At 53.3% G+C, this 26390-nt stretch overlaps 1 protein-coding gene across 2 annotated transcripts; it reads right to left on the bottom strand.

The window, feature by feature from the left end:
- Positions 1–390: 390 nt before the first annotated feature.
- MELTF (melanotransferrin) lies at positions 391–26161 on the bottom strand. 2 transcript variants are annotated; one of them, XM_006200932.4, is made up of 16 exons: positions 25973–26161; positions 23997–24151; positions 22776–22875; positions 20303–20485; positions 18513–18669; positions 17364–17431; positions 14102–14289; positions 13202–13382; positions 12264–12415; positions 9700–9796; positions 8570–8764; positions 7484–7640; positions 7327–7394; positions 5305–5492; positions 3016–3214; positions 391–2536 (listed from the first exon to the last, which is right to left on the bottom strand). In XM_006200932.4, exons 1-16 carry the CDS (start codon positions 26019–26021, stop codon positions 2454–2456), a joined length of 2220 nt encoding a protein of 739 aa, XP_006200994.2. In that variant the 5' UTR covers positions 26022–26161; the 3' UTR covers positions 391–2453. The 2 variants fall into 2 exon arrangements, with proteins under 2 accessions (XP_006200994.2, XP_072819190.1); XM_072963089.1 differs by having other exon boundaries at positions 22776–22878; positions 25973–26124.
- Between the last annotated feature and the right edge of the window lie 229 nt (positions 26162–26390).

Genomic DNA, 26390 nt, shown 5'->3' with positions numbered 1-26390 from the left:
CTTTCCTTCTTCCAGTGAGTTAGAAGCCAACTTGCCAAAGAAAGGATGTGGGTGACTTACTTTGGAGACATAGGGTTGGCGGGATGGTGAGGATGGTGAGGATGCACCTCCTCTGTATCCTATCCCCAGAGAAGAAGACACCTAAGATGCTGAGGGGATCAAGGTGGCTAGAATGTGCTGGGATGGCTGAGGCCCTGCACGGGCCAGAGAACCAGCCAGATTGGAAAAGGGAGTTGGGGGCCTCACTGGCTGGAGGCACAGACTGTTTCCTGACTCTGGCTCTGAGTGGCATCTGCCATTCTGGGTGGCAGAGGGGTGGCCTGAGGCACGTAGGCCTCTGACCACCTAAGAAGAAAAAATCAATTAGCAGCAGCAGGTTTCTATCCTGGTGCAGGGTTGTTTGGCTTTATTTGAAAAACAAACCAACATCCTTCATTAACACTAACACAGGGGTGGCCCTCTGCTGTCACCTGACAATTAGACATCACACAGCACTGACACAGGTCACACCCTTGGTAGGTTCACAGTACAGTGTCACACCCTGGGCAGCACACTGGCCCAGGGTGGCCACACAGAAATATATTTCTCACTGCACAAATCTCCCTTAAAAAAATCAAACAATCATCAGGTCAGAGAAGACTTGTTGGCTCCTCCAGTGAAGAGGGTACAAACTTGGTAGCTGAGGCTGGCTCCTTCTGGCCCCTCACAGTGGGGGCTGAGGACCAGGACTTCTCAGGATGGTGTCTGACTATGGCCAGGACACTGCCAGTGGCCTCCTTCCCCACTGAGGATGGAAGGGATCCAATGCCCACAGGTGGGGGCGAAGCACTGGGAACCAGCCTGTCATCAGCATCCCCAAGGCCCCCGCAGACTGAGATGCAAATAGCTCCAGGCCCACACGGCTCCCAGTCTGCTGATGAGGGTGGCTTGCTCCTGTTTCTTCTCTTTCTTTTCACTTTTTTTAGAGACAAAATTTCAGAGTAAGAGCTGGCAGTTCTGGAAACTTTTTCTGGCTTCTCAGACAACTGTGGTAATGATGGAGACCCTCTCCAGGCACTTTCTGCTGACTTGCAGTGGAGGGGAAGGAGGGACTCTTCCTCTGGAGTGAGTGGTCCTCACTCCAGTACAGGGCTGGGTGAGGAGACCCCGTGCTCACACTTAGGGAGATGGGGCTCCCTTCAGCACCCCACCCGGCCTGTGGCATCTCTGACAAAGAGAAAGGCAACTCCCCATTTCTAGCTCTTCAGAGGGCCTTGTGCTGACTTAGAGATCTTCGCCACCTCCTGCTTCATGGGCTGGACACCACTGGGCAGCCCTGGAGGCCAAACTCTTCAGTCCGGAGGCAACTCTTGCTGCTAGAGGTACAAGAGTAGCTCCAGAGTGGTGGACATCACACCGGGGTAGAAGGGGAAACGCAGGAGTGGGCATTCCTGCTGACTGGGCTTAACTCCAGAACAGAGCCCGGTGCAGCTGAATTCACCACAGGGCAGGGCACACAGCGCAAGTCCAGTTCTGAGGCCTGCTCTTCTTACCACAGACAAGATTTTAGACCCCCAATCCTGCATCAAGCCCCCTGCCTCGTAAAAATTCTGAGATGTATTTCCTTTATCTGAGGAGCCCTTGAGGGCTTCATTCCTAGGGTCCAGCCCTGGCCTCCCTGTCCTTCCCAGCCCGGCACAATCAGGGGTCTGGTGGTCTGCACCACGCCAAGCTGCAGAAGACAAGGACAAAGGGCTTCATGGGCCCAGAAGCTTCGCCTGCTTGGGGGCCTGGCTCCAGCCTCATCTGGCGACGCCTCAGTGGGCAGCTCAGTGTCCTCTGGAGAAAGGCAGACACGGGAAGTCTAGAGGACAGACGGAGCGGGGTCGGAGGGGAGGTGCTGGGCGCGTTGTCCATTCTCCAGAGGGGGAGGTGGGAACCAGCAGGGAAGGGCCGGCTGGCCTGTCATCTCACCAGGCCCCCTGGGTGGCTCCGCAGGACAAGCTCCAGCTGAGAGGGCCGTGTGGGAAGCTCGGGTTCAGCCTGTTTCCTTGGTAACGGTCTTTTCCAAACCCAAGCCTGGTGAGGATCCATGTGGTGGGAGCCTGCAGATCTGCAGGGAAGCGGCTATGCCAGCCTGTGGGTGGGGTGTGACTAGGAGGCTGGCCAGCGCACCACCTCAGGTAGCAGAGGGACAGGTGGTGCCTGGGAGGCAGAGGCTGGGTTCCAGCAGGAGAGACCTGCTCAGTCCAGTTGGGGGATTTTTCTTTAACAGTCACAGTCATCTTTATTCCACTTGGAAGGAATCACTGAAACTTCAGTGTCAGAATCGCAGCCCTAAGGAGGTCTATGGTTTCTCACGCTTCCTCTCCCATCACACGTTAACCAGATTTACTGAGAAGAACAGCCTTATTTAGAGAGATTTCTGAACAGGTTTCCATTCCCAGGGAGGGCGAGGCTTGCCCACAGCTGCTTCAGAGGGAGGGCTGAAGGAGGCCGACAGCGAGGGCCAGTGGGAGCAGCAGCAGAAGTGGGAACACCCTGGAGGCAGTGACCCCTGTGGGATTAAACAAATGCAGTTAAGGCCTCGCTTGAAGCTTGGAGAGCCGAGTTTGTGGCCGGCTGGCACTTGTGTGCAGGACTAGGTGGAGCGTATTTCTGTGTACTAACCTCTCTCCAGGCTCCCTCTTGCTATCCCATTACAATTTTTCTTTCTCCTGATTTCTTTACATATTCATTCCTTTCAAAATGACAGTACATGTATATTTATGCAGTTGCCTGAATCCTCTTTGAACGATTATTTTTAGCACTTATATTCATTATCCAGGTCTGTCTGGGTTCCACAGCCAGTGTTTCTGCTATAATTGTTCAGACCTCCCCAGGACACTTTACCTTGATCATTTGCAAAGACCCAGAGTGCCCTTCAGTTTACTAAAGGTTTTGGGTGAAGGGCTCTGAATGATGCCTGGGGAATGTGCCCACTCTTCCTCTGTAGGGTGTGGACCCGCCTGTCCAGGGCTCTTGCACCTGCCCTACCTGTGCCCGAGCACTGCTGAGACAGCATCCCTTCCAGAGCCGCCACATAGTCCTGGCCCAGCCAGTCATGGTACGTGGTTTTCTCTCCCACAGGCACTGCCCGGATGGTAGCATCCTTGAAAAGCAGGTCCTGGCCATGATAGTTGGAGGAGTCGAACATTTTGAACCCATTCTTATTGTGGTCATCTCCAAACAGGTCCTGGAAGCACACAGCAGAACTGCTTTGCATCTGGGCTCACAAACGGTCACCCAGGTGCCACTTGCCATTAACTACTTTACACACCGTGAACCAAGGCGCAAGGAAAGTCAGGTGCCAAGACTCTGCTTGGAAATCATAAGGTTGACAATTCATTGACCTCTGTCACCAAAGGGGATTTGGAGTAAGAGATGACCATAGCCACCACTGTATGACAGCCACTCAGAAATATCACACCAAACTAGCTCTTGGATACAGAACTGAAGCCTGAGACTTACATGAAGAAAGACCTATAAATAAGAGATGATGTGGATGAGATTACTGAGGGCTTTGCTAGGCCTGCCCAGCATTCAGCAGCCTTTTCTACCAGGCTTCCTCACTCTGTCTTACAGGTGTCCTTTACTCCAAACCAAAATGATTTCATAAGAGAGCCTTTTGTTCTGTCACTAGTACTAAGAAAGTCCTAGACGAGTTGAATATCCTCTATTAACCCACTCGGCTAGTGCGCAAGACATTCTTGCAAGAGCTATTCTCTTCCCTGTGGAGGGTCCTCAGGATAGGTGTGCTCTGGCTCCACCCTGAGAGAGCCAGTAAAAAGACCAGAAGGGGTGTGAGAAATTATAAATACATAAAGGACATCCAGAGCACAGGGACAAATGACTGTGTCAGCTTTTCAATACTGACCAAGGGGAAAAGAAAGAGTAAGGTGGCTATTAATCTCTCTGGGGTGACTCATGAATCCTCTTGAGGAGCTAATGAAAACTCTGAGTCTTCCCTCCAGAAAAGTACACAGCCACACAAGGTTCTTCTCCCATATCACTTTGGAGGGTTTGTCAAGAACTCCCGGGACAGAGGGACTCCACGTGGGAACATGAGAGTAAACATCATTTCAACTTTTATAAACTGGCCTGGAGAGCCAACTGGCTCTGCAAGTCTGCATGGGTGGAGGGAAAGGTCAACTTCAGCCTACATCAGGTTGAGGGTGGGTAGAGGGGGAGGTTGGGAACCAGGGGCTATGTTGTCAGACAGCCTGAGTTCAAACTGTAGATGTGTTTAAAAGTGTGACCAATAGGATTTGCTGATGGACTGGAAATAGAGCATGAGAGGAAGACAGGAGTCCGAGCTGATTCCTGAGGAAATGGAAAGGCTAAAGCTGCTGTTCCCTGAAGTGGGGGAGATGGAGGAGAAAGAGGAGTCCAAGATAGATTTGTTCAGTTGGAGAGGCCTTAGAAATATCAGTCAAAATGTCAAGCAGGCAGTTGTTAAAGATACAAGTGTGAGTCTGAAGGGTGGGTCTGAAGCAGGGCTGAAGATGTACATTTAGGAGGCATCAGTGTGTAGACAGCAGTTAATGACCTGGGGCTGGATGAGATCAGTAGGGGTGTAGGTGCTGACAGAAGAGAGGATTTAGGATTGCACCCCAGGGCACTCCAGTGGTTACTGGCCCAGGAAAGGAGGAAGAACCAGCAAAGGAGACTGGGAGGAGTGCCCAGAGAGGCAGGAGGAGAGCCAGGCCAGTGTGCGGCTCTGGGAGCCAAGGAGGAAACTGCTTCCAGGAGGGAGGTGAACTTCAGGAAGAGGGAGTTGCAGCCAGTGCTGCTGAGAGGTCAGGGAGAGGCAGGCTGCGAAACAGCCACTGGATTTAGCAACAGGGGTCAATGTGACCTTGACCAGGACAGTTTCATGGTCCTGGTGAGGCCCATCTATAGTATCCATCCTTAAGAGACAGACCAGAGGAGAGGAACTGATGACTCCAGAGTAGAGACAGCTCTTTGAAGGAGTTTTGCTGTAAAGGGGAGTGGGGTTATGGCCAAGCAGGAGGGTTCATTTGTTTTTACAAGATGGTAGAAATAACAACATGTTTGTATGTTGATGAGAATAGTCCGACTGGGAAAGGAAAATTAATGATGTAGGAGACCAACCAAGGGGACAGTGGTTGGAGACATGGCCCTGGCTAAGTGAAAATCACAGAATTTCCCCTCAGGCTTCCTCAGCTTCTCCTGAGGTCTGCTCCAGGTAAACTGAGGCATCCCGTGGGCTTGGCCCACCTCTGTCGCCCTCCCCAGAGTGAGGTAGCCCCTGCCCTGGCTCACCTGGGCCTTGTCCAGCAGTCCATACACAGTGAAGATGTTGGTGTCTGGCCGGACCATGACGGCATGGGACGGTATCTGTGCCAGGTTGCAGGCTGCAAACTGGGATACCTCGGCCCGGGCCCCATTGGGACACAGGAGCTCATAGTCCTCCAACCTGAGCTCAGCAGCCCAGGGCTCAGCATTGTGGCCTGAGGGGATGGAGCAGAGGGAGAGGCAGGGAGGGAGGAAGGAATAAAGAGACGGTGCTCTCCTCCGGGACCCCCAAATCCTCGACTGGGCAGAGGTGGTGATATCTGGCCAGCTCCCCAACCCCTTTCCATTCTTCAATTGCTCCGTTCTATTGCCAGGGTGAGAGAAACCAGCTGGGCTAACAATGTTATTCATAGGAAATAAGTATCCACTGTGTAACAGTTTACAAGCACTGCAGGCAGGTATGATGGCTCCCATTTTACAGGTGGAGAAACTGAAGCTCTTAATCACTCCCAGGCAAAGAACTCCATTTGTGTGCTAATAGGTCTCAGGCCTGAGGGTGGGATGGGTTCCTGAAGGTGGTGGTTGACCTTCTCCCCTAATGGCTGAACTTCTCAAACCAGAGGGAGTATAATATCACATGTTGATCTATAAGAGGAAGTTTCAAAGGCCCCTCCTTGCAAAGAATCTTATCACGTAGATCTAGGCGGGTCCCAGGAGTCTGCATTTTAAACTAGCAACCCAGTGATTCTGAAGATAGTGGGTAGTTCAAAGGCTCCATGGGAAACACACTGTTCTTGGTAATCACGTTATTTTTGTGCCTTCATTCATTCACTTAGTATCTGCTCTTCCTATTTCCAGAAGGAACTCCAGGTGGGCCTACTAGCAGACATAAAAAAAATTTGAGCGGCCCTAGGTGGTTGCCTGCAAGTGAACCTCTCAAAGGTGTCTCCAGCCCTGCCTCTTCCCCTGACCCTCATTCCAGGACCACAGAGGGCACAAGGCTGGGATCAGGCAGGGCCCATAGCTCCTGCAGGAGCACACAGCTCCTTACTCCTGGGGGAAGATCCCCAATGTTCTTGGTGGGAGGTTGGCAGGGGATAAAGGTTGTGGCAACAGGGCCTGGAACTCTGTTGGGGTAACTGTTCTACAGCCTCGGTGACCTTTGTAGGCAGGATGGGCAGGATTGATGTGATGTTTTCTCCCTGCATGTCTTGCTTTCCCTTACCACCAATCTCCTCCTCCTCTTCTGGCCTTATTCCTTTCTGCCCTGAGTTTCTGGGAAGGGATGGGTTAAGACAGAGTGGAGAAGACTGAGCCTCCAGAGTTTGGGGTTTCAAAGCCTGGGGTGTAGCCAGGGTATACAGAAAATGCAAACAATAAGAAGGGAAACAGCTTCCAGTCTTCAAAACCGATAGATTCCCTGAGGAAGGAGAACAGGACTGGGAGGGGAGGGATGCATGATAAGGGGCTGCACTCCATAGGACCTCAAGAGGGGGTGTAGAGGTCCTGGAGCAGAGTTCCTCAGCTCTTCTTCCCAGGTGGAGCCCAGGAAAGTGACTCCAGATTAAAAACCACCTGTATGATGTGAATGGGGGTGTGCTGTGCCTTATGCGGGTTTGGGGCTGCAGAGTGATTTCCCTGTTCGTGGCACTGACCTGCTCAGGTAAAAGACCAGATGCTGATGTGAACTGATGACCCTGTGGAAAGAGGCCCCTGCCACCCACACACCTTGGTGCCACATAAATACCCTTGAAGGGGTCTCTTTAAATTGACTGAGTTTCTACTATTTTGTGGAATGGGGATTTGGATTCCAGACCAGTAAAGACTGTATGTGACCTGTGCACCTGAATATGCGGCCTGGGATCTGTTCTTAACATTTGGCCCTTGGGGCCCCCAGGATGCCCAAGGGGCAGAGCCTTCTAGGCTCAGCATCTCTCAGCTGCTGCTTGGCCTGCAATTCCAGCCACATCCAGTGCCTGGATTGTGTTGGAGTTGGGGATCAGCCCCGCCAGAATCTGGCCCTGCTTTGGCCCCAGCCCTGTCACATACCATTTGTGTTGTCGAAGACAGTCGTGTGCTTGACGAAAGCGACGTCCCCTGCATTCTCAACCAGGCACCTGCCACACAAGAAGCCAAGGTAGGTGTTGGCAGAAGGGTCCCGCCACTGCACCCGGCCCCAGGCCCACCCACCTGGCCCATCGAGTACCTGAAAGCGCCGCTGTAGCCGTAGTACCTCTCCTGGCTGTTGCCCACACACTTGTTGCGGCCCTGCTCATCCCCCACACAGAGAGCGCACAGCGAGGATGGGTAGTTCTTGGGGTTGTTCACAGGCACACAGCTGGCGCTGAAGAACTCACTCACCGCTGAGGTGGAGGGGAAGGGCTGTGTTAAGGGGCTGGCAGCAGAAAGGGCAGCCAGGGAGGAGATGCGTGGGCTGCTCCCCTACGGATCTGCCCACTGCCTGGCTCTATGGCTCAAGGCCACCCCTCTGCTCCACTGTCCATCCCGCTCAGAGTGGCACGTCTCCTCCTGTGAGGATCACAGGGATGGGGGGAATGCAGAGGTTGTCTAGATATAGGAACCCCACTGACAACCTCTGGTAAGTGTTCTCCCAGCCTTGCCTTGAACTCCCTCAGGGACGGGGAACTCACTACTTCATAAACTCTTCTGTTCCAGTCAGGGTAACTGCCCAGCTGTCTGGAAGTGAGAGCAGCCAACCCTAACACCTTACATGTGCTCGTGTAGGTGGTTAGAAAAAATGTGTTTTTTTCTTCCTGAGGTGCCAGCCAGGACAGCGGTGTGTGTGCAGCCTTCCTTTCACCATGAATGTGCATGATTTAACACCCAGAGATGGCCCTGCTATGGCATATGGTGGGTGCTTGGTAAACGTGTCTTCTTCAGCACTTATACAGAGGGCTGGCCTCTTTCCAGCAAGTTCCCCCAGATATCCAGTATCTGGATACTGTCCATGCCTGGACAGTGATACCGCTAGGCCCAGAGCCAATGCACTTGCCTTGCTCCCTGTGCCCACTGGAACTATTCCACTCTCAGTGAGTGGGCAGGGACACTGGCAGCCTCCACAGAACCAGACACCCCTGACTGTCACGATTGTGGCCAAGAATACTCCCTAACCTTCCCAAGAGTAAGAGACATGTGAAGGAGGAAGAGGAAACCTCTCTGGGGCTGCCTTCTGTCGGGTCCTGCTAGGAGAGGACCCCAACCCTCAGAGCTGGCCCTGACCCCAGCCAACCCCAAAGAAGTTTGCACATCTGTGTGTCTGTGGAGGGTGTACCTGTGAGGACGTCACAGTGCCTGGGCCGGATGAAGCCTTTCTGCACGAGGGCGCCCACGGGGATGTCCCAGCCAGTGGGGTTGCCGAAGGCCGGGTGGCAGGAGCGCTTGCCCCGCAGCTCGTCCAGCGTGAAGGCGTAGGAGCTGTTCCGCTTCACCACGGCCACCACGAAGTACGAGTTGCTCCTGTCTTCCGCTGGGGGAGGGGACACCAGTGAGGCCCCTCATCTGTGCTCGCCTGGCCTTGGTAGGGCAAGAGCCAGGGCCAGATCCTGACGGAGCCCTTCTTCCCTCAAATCTGTTCTCTCCTGTTGCTGGTCAGTGCTGTGGTCCTGGTCCTGACAGTGTCGGCCCTGGCTGCCGGGGCTCAGGAGCACCCGGGTCCGAGGGCTGGGTAGGTGTTTAGCAGGCACATCCAGCAGCAGGACCCCTACATGTCCCCACATTGCAGATAAGCAGCCTGTGGGGCTCCACTTTTCAGCATTCTGTGTCTCACCACCACCCTCCAACAGTCCTCACCCAGAGGGATTTCTTCCCTTACAATCAGGTGGTATTTTTCTCACCTCCTGGGAAAGCAGTGGAGGCACAGCTGAGGCTGCAGAAGCACTTTCCCTAAGTGGAGAGAGTTTTCACATCCAAGTGGAGGGAACCTGAGGTCACCACTCAAGAGGACAGAGCACCAAGCCACTGGCCCAGGCTGCTGGGAAGGTGTGCATGAACTGACAGGAAGGAGGGTACCAGGGACACCTTCCATGAGCCACACGGGTGGGATGGAGGAGGCCGAGGAGGCTCCCTAATCCAGGGCTCAGCTAACAACTTTAGCCTGTTTTTGTACAGCCTGGGTTGCAAGCTAAAAATAATTTTTATATTTTCAAAGTGTTGCTAAGAAAAAAGAAGAAAGAACAACATGCAGCAGAATCTGTATGTGGCCTGTAAAACCTGAAGTGTTTACTCTCTGACCCTTTGCAGAAAGTTTGCCAAACTTTCCGGTGACTGGGTGTGCACATTGTGAGTGGAGGGGTTTGCCTGTGACAGACACCAAGGGAGAGAGACTCTGAGGGAGAAGTTTTTATAAATATAAAAATATCAACCACCTCCCAGCGAGACCAGGCGGCGGGCACCTGCACTCACGGGCATAGTGCTCCCCGGCTGCCGGAATCAGGCCGTACGTCTTCCCCGCTGTGTAGATGTCCTCGCCCCTCAGGGTCACAGCGTCAATTTGGCCAGCCTGCAGGGGGACAGAAAGAGCAGCTGGGCTAGAGAGGGCCCCAGGCTGGTTCTGGGTTTTGGGATATGACAGAGGTCCCAAGGCAGGGCCTCTCAGGGACTTTGGCCTCAGGCTCCCTTCCAGTGGGAACCCCATCCTACCCCATCTGCTCCTTTCTCTCCTTGCGAAGATGTGTAGGCAAGAGAAGTGCTTGGAGGAACACAGACTTGAAACAAACCACCATCAGCACTCCCATTCATAGGTGTCTTTCAATCTTTCAACAAATGTTTTCTGAAGGTCTCCTGTTGCCAGGCCCTGTTCTGGGCAGAACCCAGAATGGGGCCTGCTCTAGTTCTCGGTGTGGGTCTCCCCATGGACTGCCAGCCTCAGAGGTCTGGGGCACTGTACTGCACCCCTACACCTGGCCAAGGGCTGGCACACATCATGGATACAATACATATTTCTCAAATGTGTGTGTGGATGGATGAAGAGCCGGGTCTGAGAAGGTGGCAGTCTCCGGGTCTGTGGGAGGAGGTTCCAGGGCTAATGGACGAAGTCCTGCCTCAGGAGGCAGCAGGAGATGCCCAGAATCCTCTTCCTTCAGACCCTCTAGAGCCTTCCAGGTCACCTGCACTCCACCCCTACTTGTCCATTCTGAAGCCTCTGGACAGGTAGCCCCACGGACCCTGTAAAAAGGTTAACTGATAATCTAGCCGTAGTAGTATGACAAACCCCAAGGGAAGGAGGTAGGGCCTGGGGAGAGAGGAGACACTTGTACCCCAGGAAAGTGCCCCACACCATTCAGGGCCAGAGGCATGAAGTTCTGATGACAGAATACTAGGCAGTGGCCCTGATGTTTTGAGCCTCGAGGTTATGTCTCTGGAGGCCTTCCCTCCTACGCACTGTGATGTCAGGGAAGAACTCACACTTTGGACCCACAACCCAGGGGCTGAGCCAGATGATCCTCTTGCCTGGGTCACCGTGGCCAGGCACGAAACACGTTAGAGCTACACTGGACACCATCTCCAAGAGCCTTAAGAGTTAGAACTGAGGATCTCTGAGCCTTTTGCTGGGGTTCTCAAGAACCCTTGAAATCCACTTGTCTCCCCACAGGCCCTTGGCCAGCCCCTTGGCCCTCTGTGATGTGAGCTCAGATGGAGAGAAGGATCTTGCCCGGAGAGAGCTGAAACTTCACTCCCTGCATCTCTCCCTGCTCTGAGGCTCCTGGAACCAGCCACTCCTTCACAGGACAGCCTGCCCAGCATTAGGAAGTGAAGAGTTCCCACCCCTAAGTCTCCTTGATTCCAGCTGGACTCCTCCTCCCTCAGCACCATGAGGTTGAGACAGGCTCCCTGCCCCTTGAGCTGGGTGACCTTGGGCAAGTTATTCTTCATCCTCTCCTGGCCCCAGTTTCCACATCTGATAGTAATCATTCCCACCCCATAATGCTATTGTGTGGATTAACTAAGGTAACCCACGTGAAGGCTTAGCACAGTGTGAGGTACACAGGAAGTGTGTGCTTATGAGATCACGATCCTGGCCCCCTGTTATTCCTGTCCACTCACCTCAAGTTAGTGTGTTGCCTAGCTGGGGCAGGGTGGACATGTCTGAGGGGCTCTGGCTTGGTCTACACTAGGGGACTACCCTGAAAAAAGCTCCTCACCATCAGGCCCCAGCTAGTTGCTCTTAAAAAAAACAGAAGGGACACCTGTGACCACAGAAGGATGTCATCCTTGACTGCAGGGCCTTGGAGCTGGCTCCGAGTCCTGGCCTCAGTCTCTAGTTGGAGAAGCAAAACAGAACACAGCTGAACGGGCCTCAGAGCCCAGGGCCAGTGCTTTTAATTACAGGTGGCAGGCATATTAATGGATGCTTAATCAATTTAATGGTCCATGACAAGATTAAAAAAAAAAAGAGACTAGGAGAGAATACAACAGAAATTATCAGCACACATTGTACTTAGTAAGGGTAAGTATTGTTTTGTTTTGTATCTCTACATAAGTGATAGATATTTTTACATATTTACATCTGAAAGAAAAGTTTTTGTGTACTAGGCTATAATTGATGTAAAATGTATTTTTGACTGGGTTGCAGTTTAATAAATGATGATCTGAGCCCACTCTCTATTGTGTACAGAGAAACTGAGACTGAGAAAGGGGAAGGGGCTTGCCCAAGGCCACAGGGTCATCAGTGCCAAGCTGCGTCAGTCTCACACTCCTTCTTCTTGGGGCCCACCTGCTCAGTGGGGAGGAGTCCCTGAGCTCCCTCAGGGGAAACAGACCCCCTCTGCCCTGCCCCCCCAGGCAGGGTAGCTCCTTCCTGCGGCAACTTCCTCCTTCCCTTTTTCTATGGGAATTGTCACAGGACACCTTCTCCTCCTCTGTATCCTCCAGACCAGGTGGACAGAGGGAGGGTCAGTAAGGACTATCGCAGGCATTGCCCCACCTGCCCACCTGGCCCACTATGCCCCTCTGGAGTTGGCTCCCACCTGGATCTGCTCTATGCAGTGCTGGGGGGACTCAGCTGACACACACTGGATCTCCGGCTTGAGCCTCTGCCGACTGAAGGCCACAGCCATGTCTCCACACTTCTGGATCTCAGGCGTGGACAGCACACACCAGCGCAGGTAGTGGGGCAGCCCTGTGTGGGTGTGAGCATGTGGTCACCTCCACATTGCCCTGCTTCAGGAGCTGTCCCTCAGCAGGAAGAGCTTGGAGTCAGACCCAAGGAAATTCTGGCCCATTCCCTGGTTATTTCACCGTCTGACCTTGTTTCCTTACACAGGAAGGGGACAAGCGACCTCTTTCACGGGGCTGTGAGGAGGCTGAAGGCAAATCATGGCGGTCATGTATCTAACTTAGATGTGGCACACCATTTTCCTGGCTGTAGGTGGAGGAATACGGAGGTTGGGGCTGGAGGCAGGTAGCCATTTGTAGACTCCTGTAAGGGTCCAGGGCAGAGAATGCCGGAGGCAAGGCCCTAGCCAAGCGGTGGGCAGGAGGAGCGAGGCATGGTGAGAAGAAGGAGGTGCGATGGGAGGAGCGAGGCCTTGTGGGAGGAGCGTGGCACGATGGGAGAAGCGAGGCCTTGTGGGAGGAGTGAGGCACAGTGATGGAGGATTACAGGGCTTGACAACTTCTGTGTGGAGCGGCGAGGAGACCCTTCCCAAGACAGACCTGGAGGGCCTGGATTTCACCCCCTGGAGCAGATGGGGCTTCCAGGGTACATACAGCAGGCTATGCAACTCCAGAGATGCTTACTCCCCAACCCCTAGAGGCAGGGAGGCGGGATCAACAGGTTCTCAGGGAGGCCAAGAGGCACACACACCTCCTGCAGTGAGTGTCCTTCTCTGGCCACCTCTCCAGAAAGGCTGGCCATGTCTACGGTCAGGCTGGGGCCAGTGGGAGAAGAGACAGGTGGACTTACGGTTGGGGTCACAGAGGAGACCCTTCATGGCATGCAGGTACTCGTGGCCCAGCCATGCCTCATAGGTCTGCGTGGCAATGGGCACCAGCTCGGAGGTGGCATCTTTGAACAGCAGGTTCTTCTGGCCATAGGCTTCAGAGCTGAACATTTGGAAGCTGCTGCCGTCATGGCTGAACAGAAGCTGTGTGTCAAAGGGTAGGGATGGGGCTGGTGAGATGCTGCCCAGGGGCATCCTTTCCTCCCAGTTCAGCCACCACTTCCTTCTTCTTGCGCCCTCAGGCTGTCACCCACTCTGAGGACCAGGTGAGGCTCCACCTCCCTCCTGGGTCCCCTGTGCTTCACCAGTGCATTCTGCTTTGTCACACTTAGCTGACTGAACACATGGCTCATGGCCCAGGTGTGTGATGGTACTGAGCACAAGCAACAGGGCTGAGCATTGGTGGTTCAGATGCGCAAAAGTAAAGCTGATGTGGCTCACAGTCAGAAACTTGCTGCTCTTGTAAGCAGTGGCTTCAGAAAAACATTATTTACCACATTTAATGGTGTACTTTGGCATTTATTGGTTTTGCCATTTTGTTTATTTGCTCATATGTTCTGGTTTTGGTTTTAAGAGCCACAAGTACCAGGAGCTTTCTTTGAGGGGTGCGTGAGTCCCCTGGTCTCCCCGCTCTGGCCAGTCCTCCTCACTGCTAGCCGGCATAGTTGGTCTCTGCTTCACACTCTTGGCCTGAGGTTGAACACCCCAGAGGCCTGGATACCCAGGGGAGGTTCTCTGGGTCCTGCCCCTCCTGGTCTGGCTGGCTAAGCCCCAGGAGGCTCTGGCTCTGAGCTTCCATACTGGTGAATGACAAGAAGGTCCAGCAACACCCCAGGAAGCTGTGTGGGGTGCCCTGAACTCACCTGGCCTTCATTGAGCAGCCGGAAGATGAGGCCCCCATCTGTGTCGGCCCGGACCACCACGGCATGAGCAGGCACCCGAGCCAGGTGGCATCGCCTCCATTCAGTGACATCAGCCCGGCTGCCATCCCGGCACAGCAGCTCGAAGTCTTTTGACAGCAGCACCTGGCCCCAGGAGGCAAGGGTTTTCCCTGGGAAGATGGGAATCCTGTGATGAGCCAACGCTTGTCCTGGGAGGGGCTTGGGGAGGGTGTCAGGGAAGGCCCTTGAGAGGGAGCCTGGGGAGAGCCTGAGGTGTTACGGGCATCAGACCCACAGTGAAAAGAAACTCTTATGGGAGGTGAGAATCAGAACCACGTCAGGAGGTGAGAACCAGAACTACACCAGGAAGTAAGAACCCAGAACCACACCAGCAGACAAGAACCAGAACCACACTGGTGGTTGCACCCTACAGTGTCTCTGTAGGTTGTGTCTGTTTACTTACGTTTTCTATTTCTCACCAATTTCTACTAATAAAATGGACTTGAGATATCTAACAATAATATAACATATAAACATAACTGCTCGTTAAAGATAAAAAGAGGAAGAAAGAGAAGCTTAGGATGAGAGAGAGGAATGTATCAGGAGTTCACCCCTGCCATCTGGCACTAAATTTAGCTCTGAGCAGAGGGCAGAGAACAGGGGGCCATGCTGAAAACAAACCCTGACAGAATCAACCAGAAGGTGGCACAGAGAGAAGAGAGTAAATCTCCAAAGCTTCACCCACAACTCCAGCTATTAATGCTTTGGTGTATTTCCTCCATGCCCTTTTTTTCCTTTTTTAATTTATTATTAAAAAAAGTTTTTTTTAATGGAGGTTCTGGGGATTGAACCCAGGACCTCATGCATGTGCTCTACCACTGAGCCACATCCCCCTCCTCCTCCATGTCCTTTTTTCTATTCTATTTTCTAACCATTTTTAATATGGTTAAGGACGTTCATGATAGGCAATTTTGCTTTTTCTTAACTGATTTAAAAATATTTTCCCACATTACTGGAAATTTTCTATAAAACTCATTTATGATAAAAAAATAAGATTTATTTGAAAGAGTGAATACTGACACCAAATAGGAATACTAAGGAGACTAATTTTAAGGACTGTAACTCATGCAATAAAATATACCACAGATGGTCCTACATAACAATATTTTAATGACTTTTAAATTTTAAAATGAGGAGGATAAACCTCTGCTAGAAAATAGGAGGGGAAAAGATCATTTGTGGGATCATGAACATTCTATTCGTTCCGAAGCTATTTAAAAACAAAACCCAAAAACCAAGAGAGTAATAGTTTGGAAAACTCCATAAAGGTCATTTTTAATGACTGCATGATAATTTATAGCATTCTCAACAATTACTCAGTGTCATTCTCTCCCCACTCCCCAACCTTCCTCTATTTTTAAACTGCTGTAAAGCCTTTGTATAGAACTCTGGGGGATCATTTGGCCTTCCCCTGAGACAAATGCATCATTTAGGTTTCAATCTGCCACTCCTGTTTTCCATCACTAGGGACAATTAAAGCCATATTACATCACTACTTTGCACATTTATGTCAATTCCATACTTTAGCTCTTACCAATCTTTTTGTAGGAAGATACTCTTTAAAAAATTACTTCATTAGATTTTTTTCAATTATCCATCAAAATTTTAAGAGCTGAATTTAACCCAATACATCCCTAATTCTTTCTCCACCTTCCAAATTCTGATTTGCTTGACTCATCTTGGGGCCCAAGTCTTGGCCATCTATTTTTATAAGATTGTCTGCTCTGGAGACAATCCTATGTCCTCCTTTTTCAGATCAGTTGTTTTCTCAAATCTAGTGCATGTTGTTTGCCTTCATGAATGCCAGGTTACATGGTGGACCTTCTGATTTAAAGGGAAAGATTGACAACAACAAAAAGAGATAATGATTTTAAAAAAATGATCAGACATTATAGAACAGGCAAAACTGGAGACAGAAGTCTGACTGTGGTCACCAGAGAGGGGGTCAGAAAGGACTGACCAGAATGGGGCATGAAGAAACTTTTGGGGTGAAAGGTCTGCTATGGTTACTGTCTCAATTGTGGTGGTGGTTATACAACTGCATGCTTTGGGCAAAACTCATAGAACAGCAGTTCGAAAGGAGTGGTTTTTGCCGTATATAAATTATACTTCAAAAAAAAAAAGATTCTTTGGCAAATCCTAATTAGTCTGTAAAATAACTGGCCTGACTCTTCAAAAATGTCAGTGTCAACAAAAACAAAGAAGATTGAGGGACTGTTCAAAGTTACAGGAAACTAAAGAGACAACAACTCGGATGAGGAAGAGGAATGTATCAGGAGTTCATCACTGCCATCTGGCACTAAATTTAGCTCTGAGCAGAGGACAGCGGTCAGGGGGCCATGGTGAAAACAAACCCTGACAGAATCAGCCAGAACGAAAGAAGAGAGTACATCCCCAAAGCTTCACCCATAACTCCAGCCATTAATATTTTGGTATATTTCCTCCATGTCCTTTTTTCTATTCTATTTTCTAACCATTTTTGCTACTCCCAGGCAAAAATGTGTGTTGATAGATCAGGTCTGGCCTGAACAAATTGCTACAAAGGACAGCACTGGGGAAATTAGTGAATCTGGAATATGGACTGTGGGTTAGATATTGTCGATGTTACATTTGATGAATTAGGAAACTGTACTGCGGTGAAGTCCACATCACTTTGTTAGTAGGAGACACACACTAAAGTCTTTTAAAGGGTGTGACGTGGACAAACATATTCTCAAATTGTTAGGAAAGACACACACGTAGAAAGAATGATCAATTCCATGTGGCAAACGCTAAAAGCTGGAATTGGGGTAACGAATAAATGGGAGTTCTTTGAATTATTCTTGCAACTTTTCTGAAGTTCATTATTTCAAAATCTACAAATTTATAAATGACAACAATATAATGGATCAGTCCCTAACACCAACCCATCTTTAGTAAGTCCTCGTCCAGGGATAAGGGGTGGCTTCTTCAGGAACAGGAACAAATGCAGGGCGGAAGACAGATGAGAGCTTCTGCAGAGGTTTGCAAACTTTTTTTTAAAAGCAGAACCCAGTCTTCACATGGAAATGGAACCCAGTGCCAGATACATATCAGAGCAGGGGCAGGGCCGCTCACACCGCAGAGCCGCTGGGCTCCACCACCTCTTTCTTTCCTTCAGAGAACATTACCCGGCCTGAGACCTGGGGCCAGCCCCACCACTCACCGTCTGTGTTCTCCAGCACCGTGCTGTGCTTCACAAAGGCCACGTCCCCGGCCCCTTCCGCCAGGCACCTGCGCAGGAGGAACCAGTGAGCCTGGAGGTCTGGCCTGGACCCCGGGGCGTTACAGGCGGCACAGGGTTCACAGTCATGGAATCCTGGGTTCTAACTCCCCAGTTTGTTGCTGTGGAGCCTTCCCATCCTCTATCGCCTGTAAAGTGGGAGTGGGAAAGCAGCTCCCGGTAGGGAGACATCCTGTATAATCTGTGTAGATTCTGCACAGCAGGGCTCAGGGCCTGGAGGGAGCCGGTGCTCATACGGCGGTTGCTTCATCAGCACCCTTAACGCTTAGGGTGTTTTGAAGATGACTCTATCCTGCAGCATGGAGTTGGACTAGACCTTCTCATGGCACAGCAAAAACCTTTGTGGAAGGGACCAGGACTTTTAAGGATCCTCTGTCTGTGACTCCCAGTGAGGGAGGCAGTTCAGGGCAGAGGGGCAGCCTGGGTCCCCACAGCCAGCAAACAAGTGGGAATGGACTGGGGGGACGACACCAGTAGAGGCCGGGTGGGCGAGAGGACTGAGGACTGCTGTTCTGTCTGTGCCCCAGACTGCATTTCCCCAGATCACACCCTGCAGCGTGGGGCACCAGCACGCTCTCCGGTTCCAGGTGGAAACACTGCGGCCAGGGCGGTTAGAGGGACTCAGCCCCACCAAGCACGTTTCCTCCTCTGTGGACAGAAGGAAGGGCACCACCAGCCATAGTGGCTCTCTTGGCTCCATTCAGGGCTGATCTAAAGGGCCAGCCTGAACAGGGCAGAGAGAGGCCAGCCCTGACCGTCAAGCCTCTGGCCCACCCCAGTGCCCTCCCTGCTCTCACAGACACCAGAATGGAGAATGGGAGCGGCAACGGGCTGTTTTTGCCATTTTCTTCTCTCGGAGCCCTCACCTCTCTAAATATACCAAACATGTTGATTTTATGAGCAGATCCTGTCTGGCATATTCCAGTTTGAGGTTTTTAAACTAACCAGGCACATGAACTATATAAAGGGTGCTTTGATGAGCTGCAGCCAACACCACCACCCCTCCCAGGGGCCCTCTCAGTGCCGAGGTGTTTTTCCCCAGCTCTGCAGCCTTGACCGCGCCCCTCTCACCGGAAAGCCCCGCTGTAGTCATAGTATCTCTCCAGGGGGCTCTTGTCACACACCCCTTCCCCAGCGGCGTTGCCCCGGCAGAGGCGGCAGAGGGACTGGGAGTGACTGGTTTCTCCTGCCCCGGGGACACAGCTGCCCCCAAAATAGTCGCTGACAGCTGCAGAAAAAGGCAGAAGGAAGTCAAGTGCACAAGGTCGGGTCCCCTCCAGGTGCCCCGGGGAGGGCTCAGGCCACTCAGGCTGGAGTCAGGGGGGCTGGGCTCCCCAGGGACTCAACTAAACTCTCCACGCTTCAGTCTGAGCAAAAACGGGGAACTGGATCTGATCAGTGATTCCCAAACTGGGGCCACAAAAGTGTGGGCCTTGAGAAAGACTGTTGTTATTTTAAAATGGCTCAGGGGAATGACACATTTACCCCAAAATGGCCACATAGGACAACTATGAACCAGATACTGTTCTCGGTGAAGGTTTCATTTCAAAATCAGTAATGTTAAATCAATGGAAGTGGGGAAATGATTACTTAAAGAGTATAACTAATTTGACAGACGTCACTTCTCAAAACACAGGGAGGAGAGGGAAACCACTCTCTTGGCAAATATTTATCCTGTGCCCAAGGACACCTGAGTGCCACGTAGGGGGAGCTAGATGCTGGCCCTACTCCTAAGCCAGCTGCATCGTGCTCAGCTGAACAGCTCTTCCAGGGCTCCTTTCTTGGTCTTTTTGTATCCTCACAGGGCAGTAGATACTTGATAAATGTGCCAAGTGACTGAGAAATCTCACACACCTGGTTGCCATCTGAGAGGATATGGCTTCCAGGCTCTTGTGGGTGGTGCTGTATGGGGCAGAGTATCCATGTGGACGCGTGCATGCACATGGGGATAGCATGCATGTGGTTACACCGCAGTGAGGTGCCCACCAAGAGAGATGGAAGTTGAGCTCATAATAGCCACCACTTCCTGCAGTGAGCACACACCTGGTGCCATGCATTGTACACGGACGTTGTGTGAATTATCTCAGTCCTCCCAGTGCCACAGCAGTGTAGTCAGTGTTAATTTCCCCGTGTTACAGAGGAGGAAACTGAAGTTTAATGTGTAGAGTAATCTATCTGAGGGCAGGTCATACTGAGCCTGGGTTTAAACCCACATGTATCCACAGCAAAGCCTGCTCGGGGAGCAGACCAGAAGGCAGCACACTCAGGGACAGGGGATTTGGGGATACCCCAAACCCTATTCGAGGTGTGGTATGATCCCAAGAGGGCAGTTCGAGAATGTGGTTGGCATGTGTCAGGGACCTCCTCAGACTAACACAGCTGGGTGGCCAGCGGGTGACTGGAAAAAGAAGGCCAGAGCATGAGAAGCAATGCTTCTGCCCAGGCTGCCAGAACAAGGGCCCCTGGCCAGGCCCCTTCGGTCCTGAAAAAACAGTTTCTGACCCTGTAAAGCCAAGGACACATTTCTAAAAATAGCAACCTATACTGCGTCTATACCAGGTGAGAGGCGCCTCCCAGCTGTGGGTGGGCCCTGGGCTTGGCTGTGCTGTGAGGCCCTGGGATGAGTGAGGGAGGGTTGAGTGCCTAGAGGAGCCAACCAACTAGAAATGTAAATGGTGGCAACAGCTCGGCAGGAGGGAGTGATGCCATCCCAGAGGCCTCCGGGAGGGCCCCGGGGGTAGGTGGGACTGTGCTGTTCCTTACAGGAGGCTCAAGATGAAGGGGAGCCCTGAGGGTGGCTCAAGAAGGAGGGGAAATGCAGAGTCCCTGCAGGAGAAGCCCTGAGAGGCCAAAGCCCTCACCTTTGAGCACGTCACAGCCCATCACTGAGAGGCGGCCGCTGTCTACCAGGTAGCCCACGGGCACATTCCAGCCCACCGTCCGGTTGATGCCTGTGTGGCAGGACTTCACACCTTTCAGGGTGTTGATGGTCACGTGGGAGCCCCTCTTGACCACAGCGACGGCATAATAGGAGGTACCGACCTCTAGAAGGAAGGGAGAGGAGTGGAGTGAGGGGGGCAAAGGAGAAGCCACAAGAGAGGCTTGGGACCCTGCTGGGGAAGGCGGTGGGAGAAAGGAGTGCGTGTGTGTGTGTGTGTGTGTGTGTGCGCGTGTGCGCGCGCACATGTGCACACCTGTGCATGGATGCATGTGCGTACTTGGGTTCATGTGTGCCTGGTGTTCTAGTTACTGAGAGAGCAAATGGGTGTGATCCACACGTCTTATCACAAGACCCTGCCCCCTCCAGCCTTACGTGATAGATATTATGCTGAGGTGTTCATTCATTCACTCATTTCTCCCTTTTCCTTCCCAAACCAGCTCGCACTCAGCTGGGTCTACACTTGCACCTGTCAAGGGAACTCTGTAGCCAGACCAAAGCAGAAGTAGCTGGCAAGTCTTTTGTTTTCCAAAAGGATAGGCCCTTAGGAGAACTTAGAGGATTTGAGGGAATAGTACTGTGTTATGGAAGAAGAGTGGTTGAGAGGAGGTGGGGAGCAGGGCAGGGGCTTCCTCCATATTAGAAAAAGTGATTTCTCAGTGTTGGAGCAGGAGTGGAGGAGTAGAGCTAGAGAAGGAGACAGAGAGAGCGAGAAATACTAGCAATGTGGTCCCAAATCACTCAGACCTTGAATGGGGTGCATGTGGGTAGGTGGGGGTCTACAGCCTTGCAAAAGATTCCGCTGGTCCAGATGTTGCCTGGAAGGGGCCGTCAGATAAGACCCGGGTGACTCATCTATGGGGACTGATGACCAGAGGGCAACTTATCACACACACAGACGTGCACACGACTACCTGGTGGCTGTGAGATGCCTATGACCAGAACAAAGCTGAGTTCTAGAAAACCAAGCCAGTGTTTCTTGCACACCTGAGCATGGCCTCTGCCAACCTAAGCAGCCCCGTCTGGTTCCACCCTCTGCCTCGCCATCGTGCCTTTTCTTTCTAGCTCCTCGAACACACCAACCTCTTACCTGGGACCCTTCTCAGAGCACAATTTAAATGTTGCCTCTCCAGAGAAGCCCTCCTGTCTGCTCTGTTTCAGCAGGTCTCCCACACTCCGTATCTCTTCCCTCATGGCCTTTACTTCCTTCACGACACCCAGCACATTAGTGACTACAGTTTTGGGTGTTTGTTTGTTTACTATGTAACTCCTGCTCTCTGAGGGCAGGAACAGGTTCTCTCGCTTTCTGCTCTGTGCTCTTGACTGGCACACAGCAGGTGCTCAATGAGTGTGTTAAATCAATTAAAGAGGAAGAGCTGTTTCTGGGGCCCACAAGGCAGGGCTGTTCCTGGTCATTGAGTGAAAAGGCTGGCTGGCTTGCAGGGTTGGACTGTGTCCTGTGTCATCTGACTGCCATCAGTTCAACAAGCGACCAAGTGAGACCCTGTGCTGGGTCCCTGGCACTGAGAGTCTGCAAAGATGAGGACCAGGTCTGCCTCAGGGGACTCACTGTGGTGAGGACAAAGAAAACAGAGGGGACAGGACCTTGTGGAGTGAGTCATTTCTCTGGAAAGCAGGAAACAGAGGCCCTTTGCAGCAGTGGGAGGGCCCAGCGGAGCTGCTGGGAGGTGACAGCTGAGCTGGGCTGTGACAGGTGCTAGGCATTGGACAAGTAGAGGTGCTGGGGGAGAGCCAAAGGGCAGGCTGGGCCAGAGGCATGCCTGGTGTGAGGTGCAGGACCGGGGCAAAGCACATTCCATGTGTCAGGTGTGCACGGACCGGCTCCTTTAATCTGTGTGAAGGGGCAGGGATCACTATCCCGATTTTATGGTCAAGGAAGTGGAGGTTGTCCAAGGTCACGGAAGATGACAGGAAGGGGCAGAACTGGGATTCCTTCTCGGTCTGTTGGGCTGTGCAGCTCCTACTCACCACTTCTTGCCCGGCCCCATCCCCACTCCATGCTGCCTCTGACAGAGGGCCACGGAAGTACCCGGATAGCTGGGCATTACTGATGCCTTGTTCACCCCAGCAGTCGTGCCCAGCACTACAAGACGCTCGGTGGGAGCTGCTGGATGACAGCTAGGGGCTGCTGGGCTCCCCACGAGGAAGAGCAGACTGCGGTCAGCCCTCTGTGTCTCCGGCACCCCTGGCTCTCTGCGGGGGTATCAGGTGAGACGTAGGGGGCTCTGAGGACCTGTTTGGTTGGGGCTCCAGGATGCTCTGAGGACAGGACTACTGACCAGCCTGGGGGTTGCAGGGTCGGGCCAGGCCCAGCAAGGACACTGCTGAGCGACCTCCTCTCTCCTTCCACCCCAACTCCCACTCGGCCCCCTGACCTTGATCATACACTTCGCCCACCACAGGCTTCAGGCCGTGCTCCTTCCCCGCCTCGTAAATGGCTCCTCCATCCAGAGTGATGGCGTCAGCCTCCTGGGCCTGCTGGGAACATGTGGGTCAGCACAGTCCGGCCCCAGGACCCACTCAGCCAGGAGCTCAGAGACACCAACCAGTCTTCTGAGGGCCCCTTGAAAAGCCCTGGAGGTCCACGTGGTCCTCTTCGTCTGGCCCGGGAGCCCCGTCCTGGCTCAGCCTCGCAGGCCCCTCCCCTGCCAAGGCCTATAGGTCTCCCCTGACCAGGACCAAGACTTGCCTTGTTTTTCGAATTATGTTATTTAAAAAATATTAGTAATTTTATAGGACTCATAATAGCTATACATAGTTTTAAAAAATCAGCACAAAACGGAAAGTCTCCCTGACTTTCTTGTTTCTCAGCCCCCTGCCTATACTGCTAACCTGTTCCTCAGCTTTTCTCTTTAAGATGCAGACTAAATCCTACAAATGCCTTTGTCAATGTTTTCCTTTTTGTTTTAAAACACAAATGGGGTCCATGGATAAAACGATATTTCAACATAGTTGGTTTCCACCCTCACAGTGGACCCTGGCCCAAGCCCTTGGCCACACGGACTCTGGATTAGCTCTTGGGGGCACATCAGGGGCTGCACTGAAATGAAAACCCAGGTCCCCTTGCGCCTGACACTTCCCTCTATGCCTTGTCTTATATTGGAGTCCTGCCTCTTAATGTCGTCAGTGCCAGTTTAGCAGATCTCAGCCTCTCAGAACAGCTCTCCCACCCACACTCACCCACCCAGGACCGCTGGCCCAGCTCTTCCTGCCCCAGAAACCACACAAGCCCCGTTCTGGAAAACTCCAGGGCAGAGTGAGTAACCACCATGGGCCACTGAGGGGTCTGCTGTCTGTGCTCCCCTGGGTGGGGCAGGTCATGTCCCCCACGTAGAGGGCCTCTGTGTAAGGAAACTGCCTCTCAGTCACCTTTCCCCACTGGCGTCCTGAGCAGGGCCGTCCCTGGGCCTCCCAGCGCCTGGCCCCCGCCTGGGTAGGAAAAAAGCTGGCCCTTGTTGCCAAGGAAACTCAGGAGATCCTATCACCAGGCCCTGGCAGGGGGACCTCGGAGCCTCTCCCAGTGAATGAGGCTGTTGTGCGCTCCCTCCTGAGTCAGAGCCCTCTTGTCTGGGCAGAGCGGAAGGGAGAGGACTCACCGAGATGAGCTGGATGCAGTGGTCGGCTGAGGTTCCCTGGACGCACAGGAGGGAGGGCTGGATGCCGGCTTCCTGGAAGGCCTTGCTCATGTCACTGCATTTCTGCTGCTCTGGGTCTGAGATGGTGCACCACCGCACCTCCATCCCGCCAAGCACTGGGGACAGGGGACAGTGAGGCCCAGCTCCTTCAGCCCCAGTCCACTGTGTGACCCATCAGCACGTATAGCCAGTTCTCTGCAACAGCTCTGCCCTCTCACTAGGAGGTACTGGGGCACAAAGAGGTGTCACGGACTGGCTCACCAGCAAAGCTGTGTGTGGACCATGTATTCCCTGCCCTTCCGAGGGGCAGAAGGTGTGGCTCAGAGCTTGGCCCTCAGGGAGGGTCTTCCAGCTTAGCAGCTAAACTTCCCCCATCCCTCCCTGGCCTGGAGCACAGCCTGGTGGGTGGAAGGAGCACTGGCTGACTCTGTGACTAGGCAAATTCCTGCCCCTCTTGGGTCTTTGTGTCCTCCAACAAGAAAGTGCTGGACTGAGTTCTCTCACTCAGTGGTGCCCCTGGGCCCTCCCCATGAACTGGGACATGAGACTGGGAAGTGGTTATGTCTGCCCTTGAGGAGCCTGGCACCCTTTGGAGTATCTGTGATTACGCCCCCTGCAGACCCACCCTCTGTGGACACAGTGCCAGGCCCCTGACAAGGGGAGGTGGAGGAGTCAGCTGGTTGGGTTCAACTTCCTGCTCCTTTGGCTGGTGACTTCAGGCAACTTACTGACCTCTCTGAGCCTGTGCAGATGAGAAAACCACCTTCTGCATTGTAAGTAAACCTCTGGAGGAGTTAGGACACAAGGTACTCAGTGATGGGGACCCTATTGGGGTCACATGATCTGACCAGGTCAGAGTCCCAGAGAGTTCTCAGCCTGGAGGCCCAGCAGAAGTGGTAAGGATTTTCTGAGTTTGCTGCCTTTGCAGACCTGAGCTCTTCCATCACTCACCCTGCCCAGCCAGCCCTGCCAGGGAGGCCTGTGCTCTTGGGAAACGTGTGGCTTTGGGCCCAGTTTCCGCCAACTAGGGGCCAGGTAACCCTCTCAAGGCAGCCTGTGCTTCCCATCCCCATCCCAATGGTCAAGAACAGCCTCCCTCCCGTCCGCTTTGCCTCCCCCAACTCCGGGGGCACCCTGGAACGTGGAAGTGCCCTCGCCCTCTCCAGTGCTCCAAGACTGCACCCTGGTAGGCCTGGCAACTGCTGGGTTCAGACCGGGGTGGCGGATCCATTCTTTTGTATTGATGAGGTCAGAGCGGTGGCACGAAGCCATCCTTTCAGCGGCCTCTGCCCTCGATCCCTAAGAGCAGCTCCCCGAGGTCCCGCCTCAAGTCGCAGCGTCCGGGGCCCTGACTTCCGTACGAGCGGCGGGTGCTGATGCGAGGAGACTCAGTCTGCGCCCCATCCTCTATCCAAGCACGGCGTCCCGGAGCGGCCTCCCGGGCCGAATCTTTCGCCTCCTCCCCTCCAGTCTCTCCAGATCTTTTCCCGCCTCCCTCCCCGCAGAGGCTCGGGAGAAGTAGAGCCGCTCTGGCTCCCAAACCTTCCTCGGGCTTCCACGCCCATTAAGAGCGTTTACCCTTCCCGGACCTCCCCCCGCTCCCCCGCCCCCTCCCCCATCGCCCCCCCTCCCCTCGTCACTCCAAGGCTCTCCCCTCCACGCTTCTGCCCGCGCCTCTACTTGGCGGGTCAGAAGGTAGGTTTTCTCAAGGTGCAGCTCAATGCCGCTTCCTCCAAGAAGCCCTCCAGACACACAGGTCTGCCAGGGTCAGTGCTATTTCCCTCCCCCGTCCTTCTTCGCGCCTCGCGCCTCGCGTCTTTCTGCGCCTTCCCCCTTTCCTGGGAGACGCAGGCTCAGGACACACTTCCCCGCCCCCTGGGACCCCGCTCGGGAGGCGGGAGAGCTCCTGCTTCCAGGGCTGGGCGGCGGGGCCTCACCAGTGCGCAGAGCCAGGAAGAGCCACAGAGCCGCGCTGGGGCCCCGCATGGCGCAGTCTATAGCTAGCTGGGGCCGGGATGGGCTCGGGTTGGGTCTAGGTCTGGGTCCAAGTGCGTCAGCAGCAGCCGGGGCTTTCTCTCTCCTTCCTGCCTGGCACTGGCTTTTAGCTACTTAAGTGCTGCCAGGGCGCGCCTTGGCGGTGTCCACGCCCCTAGGGTGCACCCGCCCACCGCGGACTGGACACCTGGGCTTGATCAGACTGCCCTTGGCCTTCTCTTTGGCGCCCCCCGCTGGAGCCTCTGCCGGCGCGGGGCAGGGGGCCGAGTCTAACCTTAGGTCTCTTGATCCCGACACATAGTCCTGAATGCGCACGCTCAGCTACTGAGCGTCAGGTGCCGGGTCTCTGGGGCCTGATTC

The sequence above is a fragment of the Vicugna pacos genome, chromosome 1 (genome assembly GCF_048564905.1).
Source record: "Vicugna pacos chromosome 1, VicPac4, whole genome shotgun sequence".
Lineage (NCBI taxonomy): Eukaryota > Metazoa > Chordata > Mammalia > Artiodactyla > Camelidae > Vicugna > Vicugna pacos.
Note: the sequence above shows the minus strand (reverse complement) of the source record. Positions and strands in the feature narration are given on the sequence as shown.

Coding starts and splice junctions, on each gene's coding strand:
- MELTF (XM_072963089.1), bottom strand. CDS start 26,021: ATGCGGGGCCCCAGCGCGGCTCTGTGGCTCTTCCTGGCTCTGCGCACT. Junction 22,879..23,996: donor ACTGCATCCAGCTCATCTCG/GTGAGTCCTCTC, acceptor ACATGTTCCCAG/CAGGCCCAGGAGGCTGACGC. Junction 9,797..12,263: donor ACTGCATAGAGCAGATCCAG/GTGGGAGCCAAC, acceptor GTCCCCCTGCAG/GCTGGCCAAATTGACGCTGT.